Below are 11,363 nucleotides of genomic sequence, written 5' to 3' on the forward strand. Positions count from 1 at the left end.
TTGTATAACCAGATGCATCACCCACTGGAATTAACTCCAAGGTTCCAAAAGAACTGGTATCAAGCAAATGGATGTGCTTCATTTTGTAGTATTTGGAAAACTAAAGTTTGTACACTGTACATTGATGCATGTTCAGAGCTTCAATGGGCAACTGCTTTGAGTTGTGAAATGTTTGATTTGTTAGTTCACATTTACTAGAAGTAATGGCTATTTGGTCATGGAGCTATACTTGTGGCTATGGGTTTTGGATGTGTGGGATGTATCAGTAAATAATACTGTGTGTGTGATGTTGTGGTGATAGTTGTGCAAATTGTCAACTTCCCCATATCCATACTCTCAGCAGAAGTATTTTATGTTGTTATGGTATGTTATCTATTGCTGTGATCAATACTATACCTAAAAACACTGTGGAAAGAAAAGTGTTCATTTCATCCTAAACCACAAAGTCATTCATGATGTAAAATCAAGGCAGGAACCTGCAGGTGAGAACTAAAGCAAAAACCATAAAGGGACTCTGCTTATCAGCTGGTTCTTTGTGGTAGTTTAGCATGCTCTTGGATGCAAACCAGGAACTCATGTTCATTCATAGCAGACCTGGGCCATTATTCATCAATCACTGATCAGGAAAACATGCCACAGTCTTGCTGGCAGACCAATCTGATGAAGGCCATTTTACCAAGTGAGAATCTTTGTTCCCTAATGATCCTAGGTTCTATTATATTGACAGAAATAGAATGCCTACACAAGTGATCAGGATGGTACTGTCACTACAACACAACACAATAAGTGAGTGTCCATGTGACCACTACACTTAAGCAAATAAATGACTGATAAAACACTCAAGAATAAGGATCTACCTCTAAAAAGAATATAGGTACAAATATTGTGTGGCTTTACCATGATCTCATTTCGGTTGCAAATGACTTTTTCCTGTGTCTTTCTTGCAGAGAGTTTCATGTAAAAGAGAAAACCATGGTGAAAAAGAGTATACAATGCACACACACACACACACAAACTCTGAAACAACCAATTACAAAAACACTTGAATAAACTGGTCAATGGTACACCCCCTTTAGCCATAGCATTCAGAAGGCAGAAGTAGGTGTATCTGTATTAGTTAGAGGTCTAGTCTACTGTCAAAGGCCATTTTTGACAAAACAAGATGAAGGAAGACATTAAGTGTGGAGTCAGCAAATGGGGTCCTTGTGAATAATGGCTGACAGGGATCAGACTACTAGGGTAGACACAGGTTGGTTCAGAAAAAAAGAAGCTGACAGAGCTCTTGTTAATAGTGGCAGGCAGTTTACTGGGTATGCACTAGCAGTGCTGATGGAAGCAAATCGTATTTATTCGGGGTTGGTATTCTCTGTGAGCTGTCAGAAATTATGAATTCTTAAAACTCTTTGGAAGACAGCTAGAAAGAAAAGGAAAGAGAAAATTTGTAACTCATTCACAAAAACAGTGGATGAAGAAATTCTGATTAAACAACTTCAAATATATACAGACAGACAGAGAGACAGACATAATGGATGGAAGGACCAGAGCATCATCAAGCAGACTCCAACCATTTAACATACATACAGTCAGATAAACAGACACACAGACAGACACGCAGCTTACGAATCGAATGGATGAAGCACAGTTTCAACATGCAGGCTCCATCCATTTTAAATATACATGCATATTTAACATGTATGATAGATGGGCAAACTCTAATGAGTTGGTTGCAACAACCCTTCACATATTTATGCACATGCATATTTGATAGAGGGAGCTAGGCTCCAACAACATTATTTTTTTCTCCCATGGTTTACATACACCAGCAAAATACTCCCTAATTAAAAGTGATTATATTATGTATTTCATTTACTTAATGACTATAAAAGGACACTATATTCTTCAACACATTTGCATAAAAATATTATGTAGTACAGGGAAAGAAAAAAATTAACACAGGAACACATATTTTCATAACTAAGCAAATTTTTAGATGGGCAAAGTGTGAGCAAGCAACATAATTTTTTCACAAATGTTTTCAAATTGGCAGAGAGCAACTTACCTTTACAGAGAAAGAATCTATTATTTTACTGTTTATCTTAATATTAGTATTATAAAATCTTTTTATAGGTTATTTTATTTATTTACACTTCAGATGTTATCGCCATTTCCATTCCCCCCCTCTAACCCCCATCCTTATCACCCCTTCTCTATGAGGGTGGTCCCCCAACCAACCATGCACTTCTGCCTCAGCACCATAGCATTTCCCTATGCTGGGTCATAGAGCTTTGACAAGAGCAATATTTCCTCTCCCACTGATGCCAGAAAAGGCAATCTGCTACATATGCAACTGGATCCATGGGTCTATCCTTGTGTCCACTTTGGTGGTGGTTTACTCCCTGGAAACTTTGTGGGGAAGTCAGGATGGTTGATAATGTTCTTCCTTTTTGGTTGCAAACCCTTCAGCTCCTTCAGTTTTCTCCTAACTCCTCAGGTGTGGTCCCTGCATTGAGTCCAATAGTAGGCCATGTGCATCCTTATCTGTATTGCTCAGGTTCTGGCAGAGCCTCTGAGGGGACAGAAATATCAGGCTCCAGGCAGCAAGCATTTATTGGCATCAACAATAGTGTCTAGATTTGGTGTCTGCAGATGGGATGGATCCCTAAGTGGGGCATTTTCTGGATAGCATTTTCTTCAGTCTCTTTCATTCTTTGAATGAGTACTTCCTCTCAAGATTATTTTCTTCCCCCTCTGAGTAGGACTGTAGCATCCAGAATTTGGTCTTACTTCTTCTTAGGTTTCTTTTTTGTTGTTGTTGTTTTGGTTTTTTTTTTGTTTGTTTGGTTTTTTTTCTTTTTTTTTATTCGATATAATTTATTTAAATTTCAAATGATTTCCCCTTTTCTAGCCCCGCCCACTCCCCGATAGTCCCGTAAGCCCCCTTCTCTTCCCCTGTCCTCCCTCCCACCCCTTCCCACTTCCCCGTTCTGGTTTTGCCGAATACTGTTTCACTGAGTCTTTCCAGAACCAGGGGCCACTCCTCCTTTCTTCTTGTATCTCATTTGATGTGTGGATTATGTTTTGGGTATTCCAGTTTTCTAGGTTAATAACCACTTATTAGTGAGTGCATACCATGATTCACCTTTTGAGTCTGGGTTACCTCACTTAGTATGATGTTCTCTAGCTCCATCCATTTGCCTAAGAATTTCATGAATTCATTGTTTCTAATGGCTGAATAGTACTCCATTGTGTAGATATACCACATTTTTTGCATCCACTCTTTTTTTGTGTGTGTGTGTGTCTTATTTCTTTTTTTTTTCTTTTTTTCATTTTTTTATTCGATATAATTTATTTACATTTCAAATGATTTCCCCTTTTCTAGCCCCCCCACTCCCCAATAGTCCCGTAAGCCCCCTTCTCTTCCCCTGTCCTCCCTCCCACCCCTTCCCACTTCCCCGTTCTGGTTTTGCCGAGTACTGTTTGACTCAGTCTTTCCAGAACCAGGGGCCACTCCTCCTTTCTTCTTGTATCTCATTTGATGTGTGTATTATGTTTTGGGTATTCCAGTTTTCTAGGTTAATAACCACTTATTAGTGAGTGCATACCATGATTCACCTTTTGAGTCTGGGTTACCTCACTTAGTATGATGTTCTCTAGCTCCATTCATTTGCCTAAGAATTTCATGAATTCATTGTTTCTAATGGCTGAATAGTACTCCATTGTGTAGATATACCACATTTTTTGCATCCACTCTTTTTTTTGTGTGTGTGTGTGTGTCTTCTTTCTTTTTTTTTCTTTTTTTCTTTTTTTTTATTCGATATAATTTATTTACATTTCAAACGATTTCCCCTTTTCTAGACCCCCCACTCCCCGAAAGTCCGTAAGCCCCCTTCTCTTCCCCTGTCCTCCCATCCATCCCTTCCCACTTCCCCGTTCTGGTTTTGCTGAATACTGTTTCACTGAGTCTTTCCAGAACCAGGGGCCACTCCTCCTTTCTTCTTGTACCTCATTTGATGTGTGGATTATGTTTTGGGTATTCCAGTTTTCTAGGTTAATATCCACTTATTAGTGAGTGCATACCATGATTCACCTTTTGAGTCTGGGTTACCTCACTTAGTATGATATTCTCTAGCTCCATCCATTTGCCTAAGAATTTCATGAATTCATTGTTTCTAATGGCTGAATAGTACTCCATTGTGTAGATATACCACATTTTTTGCATCCACTCTTCTGTTGAGGGATACCTGGGTTCTTTCCAGCATCTGGCAATTATAAATATGGCTGCTATGAACATAGTAGAACATGTATCCTTATTACATGGTGGGGAGTCTTCTGGGTATATGCCCAGTAGTGGTATAGCAGGATCTTCTGGAAGTGAGGTGCCCAGTTTTCTGAGGAACCGCCAGACTGATTTCCAGAGTGGTTGTACCAATTTGCAACCCCACCAGCAGTGGAGGAGTGTTCCTCTTTCTCCACACCCTCTCCAACACCTGCTGTCTCCTGAATTTTTAATCTTAGCCATTCTGACTGGTGTAAGATGAAATCTTAGGGTTCTTTTGATTTGAATTTCCCTAATGACTAATGAAGTTGAGCATTTTTTAAGATGCTTCTCCGCCATCCGAAGTTCTTCAGGTGAGAATTCTTTGTTTAACTCTGTACCCCATTTTTTAATAGGGTTGTTTGGTTTTCTGGAGTCTAACTTCTTGAGTTCTTTATATATATTGGATATTAGCCCTCTATCTGATGTAGGATTGGTGAAGATCTTTTCCCAATTTGTTGGTTGCCGATTTGTCCTCTTGATGGTGTCCTTTGCCTTACAGAAACTTTGTAATTTTATGAGGTCCCATTTGTCAATTCTTGCTCTTAGAGCATACGCCATTGGTGTTCTGTTCAGAAACTTTCTCCCTGTACCGATGTCCTCAAGGGTCTTCCCCAGTTTCTTTTCTATTAGCTTCAGAGTGTCTGGCTTTATGTGGAGGTCCTTGATCCATTCGGATTTGTACAAGGAGACAAGGATGGATCAATTCGCATTCTTCTGCATGCTGACCTCCAGTTGAACCAGCACCATTTGTTGAAAAGGCTATCTTTTTTCCATTGGATGTTTTCAGCCTCTTTGTCGAGGATCAAGTGGCCATAGGTGTGTGGGTTCATTTCTGGATCTTCAATCCTGTTCCATTGATCCTCCTGTCTGTCACTCTACCAATACCATGCAGTTTTTAACACTATTGCTCTGTAGTATTGCTTGAGGTCAGGGATACTGATTCCCCCAGATTTTCTTTTGTTGCTGAGAATAGTTTTAGCTATCCTGGGTTTTTTGTTGTTCCAGATGAATTTGATAATTGCTCTTTCTAACTCTGTGAAGAATTGAGTTGGGATTTTGATGGGTATTGCATCGATGTTCATAAGGGAAATTGGTCTGAAGTTCTCTTTCTTTGTTGGATCTTTGTGTGGCTTTGGTATCAGCGTAATTGTGGCTTCGTAGAAGGACTTGGGTAGTGTTCCTTCTGTTTCTATTTTGTGGAATAGTTTGAAGAGTATTGGTGTTAACTCTTCTTTGAAGGTCTGGTAGAATTCTGCACTGAAGCCATCTGGTCCTGTGTTCCCTGAGAGTGCTTGGAGAGTCTGCTGGGCTAACAACCTCCTGGCTGGGTCAGCACACAGATGGCCCAACGAGCAGCCCAGGGCCTGGGGGCAGTCCAGGGCCTGACCGTCTGAGACCCCTGCTATGTCCGCCTCGGGCTATGCCTGTTAGCCGGTTTGGTTTTGCCTGCTAGGTCTCTCTGGCTTCCCGTAGGCAAAATGGCGGTGGTGCGCAAACGGCCCGATAAACAACCTCCTGGCCGGGTCAGCACACAGATGGCCCACCGAGCAGTCCTGGGCCTGGGGGCAGTCCAGGGCCTGACCATCTGAGACCCCTGCTATGTCCGCCTTGGGCTATGCCTGTTAGCTGGTTTGGTTTTGCCTGCTAGGTCTCTCTGGCTTCCCGTAGGCAAAATGGCGGCCGTGCACGCTGGCCCAGGCAAACAAGCTCCTGGCTGGGTCGGCACACAGATGGCCCGCCGAGCAGCCCAGGACCTGGGGGCAGTCCAGGGCCTAACCGTCTGAGACCCCTGCTATGTCCGCCTCGGGCTATGCCTGTTAGTTTGGTTTTGCCTACTAGGTCTCCCTGGCTTCCCTTAGGCAAAATGGTGGTGGTGCGCGCGCCGGCCCGGGAGGAAAAAAACCTCCTGGCCGGGTTTGCACCCCGGTGGACCCCCGATCAGTCCAGGGCCTGGGTGCAGGCCAACGCCCGTCGGGCTTAGACCCCCGCGATGTTGGTCTCGGGTTATATTTGCGTACCTCAGTCTGATTTCTCTGGCGACCGAGAACCAGTATGGAGCCCTCTTAACTGACTGGCGGGAGGCAGAGTTCTGATGTGGCTTCAGTGTGGTGAAGGGCACCGTAAATCCGCCGCTGCTTGCAGCCTGGCGGGCCAGCGATGGCCAGTGGTCATGGGCGCCGGGTCTGCCTGGACCCTGTCCGCTTGGTTCTACTGCTGATGGCCCTTCCTCTGGACCAGCCGCCGCTGCTGCTCTCTTCTTAGGTTTCAAATGGCTGGTGAGTTGTCTAATGGGTATTCTGAGCTTTTTGACTAATGTTGATTTATCAGTGAGTATATGCCATGTGTGTTCTTCTCTGACTGGTTACATCAGTTGGGATGTTATTTTCTAATTGCATCCATTTGCCACTTAATTACATGATGTTGTTTTAATAGTTGAGTCATACTCCATTGTATAAGTGCACCCCCTTTTCTATATCCATTCCTCTGTTGAGTGACATCTGATTTGTTTACAGCTTCTGGCTATTATAAATAAGACTATTATGAACATAGTGTATCGTATGTCTTTGATATATGTTGGAACAATTTTGGGTATATGTCCAAGAGTGATATAGCTGGGTCCTCACGTAGAATTATTTCCAAATTCCTGAGGAACCAGCAGACTGATTTTCAGAGTGCTTGTACCAGATTTAAATGACATCAGAAATGCAGGAGGGTTCCTTGTTGTCCACATCCTCACCAGCATCTGCTCTCACTGGAGTTTTTGATCTGACTTGTGTGAAGTGGCATCTCAAGTTCATTTTGATTTGCATTTCCCTGATAAATAAGGATGCTGACCATTGCTTTAAGTTCTCCTGAGCTATTACAGATTCCTCAGTTGAGAATTATTTGTTTGGCTCTGTACTTCATTTTTAATAGGATTATATGGTTCTCTGCAATCTAACTTCATGAGTTCTTTGTGTGTTTTGGACATTAGCAATCATTCTGGTCCTGGGCTTATTGCTTTTGGTTGGAATACTTTTAATGATTGTTTATATTTCTTTAGGGGTTATGGTACTATATAGATTTTATTTTATATAGATTTATTTTATCCTGACGTAATTTTGGTAGCTGGTATGTTTAGAAAATCATCTGTTTCCTCTAAATTTTCCAGATTTTTTGGGTCCAGTTTGTAATAGTATCTGTAAAATTTTTTTAATTTCTTCAGTTTCTGTTGTTGTCTTTTCCTTTTCATTTCAGATTTTGTATAATTGGATTCTGTGTCTTTCCTCTCTTTTTAGACTGGCTAAGGATCTAAGTAGCTGATTTTCTTAAAGAACCAGCTAATGTCTTTGTTGATTCTTTGTATAGTTCTCTGTTTCTACTTCATTTAAACCCTGAGTTTCATTATTTCCTGCCATCTAGTACTCTTGGGTGTATTTGCTTTTTTTTGTTGTTATTCTATTGATTTCAGATGTGATGTGACGTCCCTAGTGTATTCTCTCACCAATTTCTTTGTGAAGGTACTCAGGGGTATGAGTTTTCCTCTTAGCTCTGCCTTCTGGGTGTCCCATAAGTTTGGGTATGTTGTGCCTTAAATTTTGTTAAATTCTAAAAAGTAATTTTTTTCTCTGTGTCTTTCCTGACCAAATAATCATTGACTATAGAGGTGGTCAGCTTCAATGTTTACAAGGGCTTTCTGTATAAAAACAACTAGTAATTTCTATTTTATATCTATAAAGCTCGCATTTACGCATTAAAAATTTTGTAAAACTATATTATAAGGTGGAAGTATGCAATGGGTATAAGAAATTCATTTCCCTTATCACAAGCATAACTTCAAAAGAGTTAAACCAGTTAGTGCTGCTAATGTTCCTGTCCTTGACCCTAAAAAAAATCCCAAGCTTAACTATTAAGAGTTTTCTTTTCACTGAAATTGTTCCCTAACATTCATGGTTGTGCTAACCATTGGCATACATTCCATGAGTTCTAAAGCAGTTAATTTTTCCTAGTTCATGGCACTTGACAATATACAGAGTGAGTTCCAGGACAGACAGAGATGCAGTGCAGCTAGGACTACATAGAGAAACACTTTCTGGAAAACAAAAATTCTAAAACAAAAATAAATAAATAAACAAACAAACAAAGAAATAAATACATAAATTCAATTTAATAAAACATAATTTGAGTAAGTGAATGTAAACTAAGTCCATCGCAACCTGCACAGTATGGCTGTTTCCCTGATATTAAGATCTGCCTCCATTACTGTTATTTAGAAGACAGATTATGCACAAAATTATGAAGCCCAAAATGTGATGAGTCCAATCACAAATAATAGACCCACAGTCTCTGAGCCTTAGCTGTGCAGGTTGGATCCAGCCCTTTATCTCTCCTCCCTGTAGTTTGCATTACCAATGCATGGAGAAAGGCTCTACAATAGTTGTTCTCTATGGGGATCAATACCTAAAGGCACAGGTTCCCCATATCCATGTCTACCTTTCCCTTCACGTCTTGCCATAATGTAGAAGTACTCCAACATATTTTGTACTTCTGTTAACTGCACTCAAGACCAGCAGCATCTTACTGCTTATCTTCAAATGTTATAAACAGGTGACTTCCCATTGCTCACCAAAGATATAATCATATATATAAATTTGGGTTTGTATGTGCTATAAGTTCAGGGGACAGAATGAGAAAAAAAACTACATAGAGAAATAAAGACTAGTAAAATCAAGATTTTTCCTAACCTAGTTCCCAAGTACAGTGTCCCTAAGTAGCAAGGAGTATATTCTGAGCCTTGTGAGATGAGATCTGAATCAGAATCTTGGGTCTTTTTTAGATAAACATGTGAGATCAATTGAACTAAATGTCTGGAATGGACTTCCTTGCAATCTATTTTCCAAATGAGATAAAAATAGAACTGGTTCTACAGACATTGTGAGAATAATTTTAAATTGTTCCTTAAGTGGAATGTCTGGAAGAGCTAAATTTCAACCTCAATAATATTCTGGAATATACAGAGTTATAAATATGCACATAGGACTTGCAGTCCCATTCTACCTGAACTTCATGAATGTGGATTTATTTACTGTAAACTTTCACATATTTATCTTCCTAGGCCTGGACAGTTTGAATCCTACAACTTTTTGTTCATGTCAAATTTGAACTTCAGACAGGACCAGAAAATTGTCCCTTATTTTCCTCTCCAGGTGCTCTAGAAAGCACAAGACAAATTTCTCTCACCTAGAGGGAAAATTGGAAACCTTGACCAGCACTTCATTTTATCCTCTTGGGAACCTCCCCTAATGCAAAGCAGCCCTCGGCCTCAGGCTGAAAACCCAGGCCTAGCTGAGAAGCTTCCATCCTCCTCTCATAGAGCCACCATCAGAGCATGGCTGTCCTGGTGCTGTTTCTCTGCCTGGTGGCCTTTTCAAGCTGTAAGTATTCAGGGTTTCAGAAGAGGGACTGAGATATGTCTGCTAGCATATGTCTGACTAATGGTGATGTTGCTTGTCCCCAGGTGTCTGGTCCCAAGTGCAGCTGAAGAAGTCAGGACCTGGCCTGGTGCAGCCCTCACAGACCCTGTCCATCACCTGCACTGTTTCTGGTTTCTCATTAACCAGCTATGGTGTACACTGGGTTCGTCAACCTCCAGGAAAGGTTCTGGAGTGGATGGGAGTAATACGGAGTAGTGGGAGCACAGAGTATAATTCAGCTCTCAAATTCCGACTGAGCATCAGCAGGGACACCTCCAAGAGCCAAGTTTTCTTAAAAATGAGCAGTTTTCAAACTGATGACACAGCCATGTACTACTGTGCCAAAAACACAATGAGAGAAGTCCATTGTGAACCTGAACAAAAACTTACCTAGAGAGATGCTCAGGACCAGCAGGGGCAATGAAGACCAAACATGTCTTTCCAGGATCACTTCAGAATCTAGCAAGTTCTGACTTTTGCTGTAGGAGGAAGTGTTTTAATGTTAGAGATGTGAAGTCTTCTTCCAGCCATGGAAGTCCTCTACAGCCTTCTCTCCAGTAGCATGTTCTATGAAAGTCCTTGTTCGTTTACACACTAGGGAAACTTTTAAATGGTTCTACAACATTATATATAGCAGTAATATAACAGTAATGAGAAAAATTATTAGGCTGATATATACCAAGAAATGTCATTGGAATATTGTGTGGGTGATGACAGCTAGGGAGATTGGTAATAGATCAATTTTCTCCCTAGACTACTGTTTTAGTAAAATTTCTATGTTTTATTTTAATAATATTCATTCTCCCTAAAATGAAGTTTTTGAATACTTGTACACAATTTAATGATGACACAGTTATCATACAGAGTGCTAACTCATAATATTTGCTCATAAGTTCTGATATGTTTACTTACTGACATTACCATACCAGTTGGTTAGACTATTTGGCCTGTGAACCCTATTGATCACATTACTAGTGATCTTGTTAACTGTTTCCCAGAGATGAGATTTGTACGAGGATGTAACACCCAAATATTTTTCTGTCCATGGAAATCAAACCTCAGAGGTTGGATCTCAAGCATATCTGCATAGAAATAACGTTAAACTCACAGGTATCTCCACAGTAATATTATAGGTAAAAATTTAAAAATAGCATTATCCAGAAAATAACAACATGCAGATCATCACACATGGCAAAATTAATTCAGTTTGAAGAACAATATCAGATCAAGAAGCAAAGGACCCTGAAGAGTTGGGAACACTGGACACAGTGAAGAAACTCACTGGGTGAGAATCAATTATAGCCAGGAAAGAAATTGGACTGAGTCAGTGACCAAATAATCCACATGGCCTTCACTCGCTGCAGCCTTCTCACACAATACATGCACCTCACACATCAGACCGAGGACAGATCTAGATATGGTCACAGATCACAGGTCACCCTGAAGAAATTTTGTGAGGTCTGAGAGCTATGAAAATATTGTACAGACGTGGCTGGGACTAAAATGTGTGAGACTGCAACATCAGCTCTGTGAGGACAATGGAGCCAGTGACACCCACTGAGCTTCATTTAGCTGCAGGCAACTCCTAATAA

At 40.6% G+C, this 11,363-nt stretch overlaps 1 gene segment (V, D, J or C); it reads left to right on the top strand.

Moving 5' to 3' along the window:
- Nucleotides 1-9,686: 9,686 nt before the first annotated feature.
- LOC127687792 (Ig heavy chain V region PJ14-like) lies at nucleotides 9,687-10,165 on the top strand. The segment is given in 2 exon segments: nucleotides 9,687-9,732; nucleotides 9,816-10,165. Coding segments are annotated over 2 exon segments (396 nt in total).
- The last annotated feature ends 1,198 nt before the right edge of the window (nucleotides 10,166-11,363 follow it).

The sequence above is a fragment of the Apodemus sylvaticus genome, chromosome 6 (genome assembly GCF_947179515.1).
Source record: "Apodemus sylvaticus chromosome 6, mApoSyl1.1, whole genome shotgun sequence".
Classification (NCBI taxonomy): Eukaryota; Metazoa; Chordata; class Mammalia; order Rodentia; family Muridae; genus Apodemus; species Apodemus sylvaticus.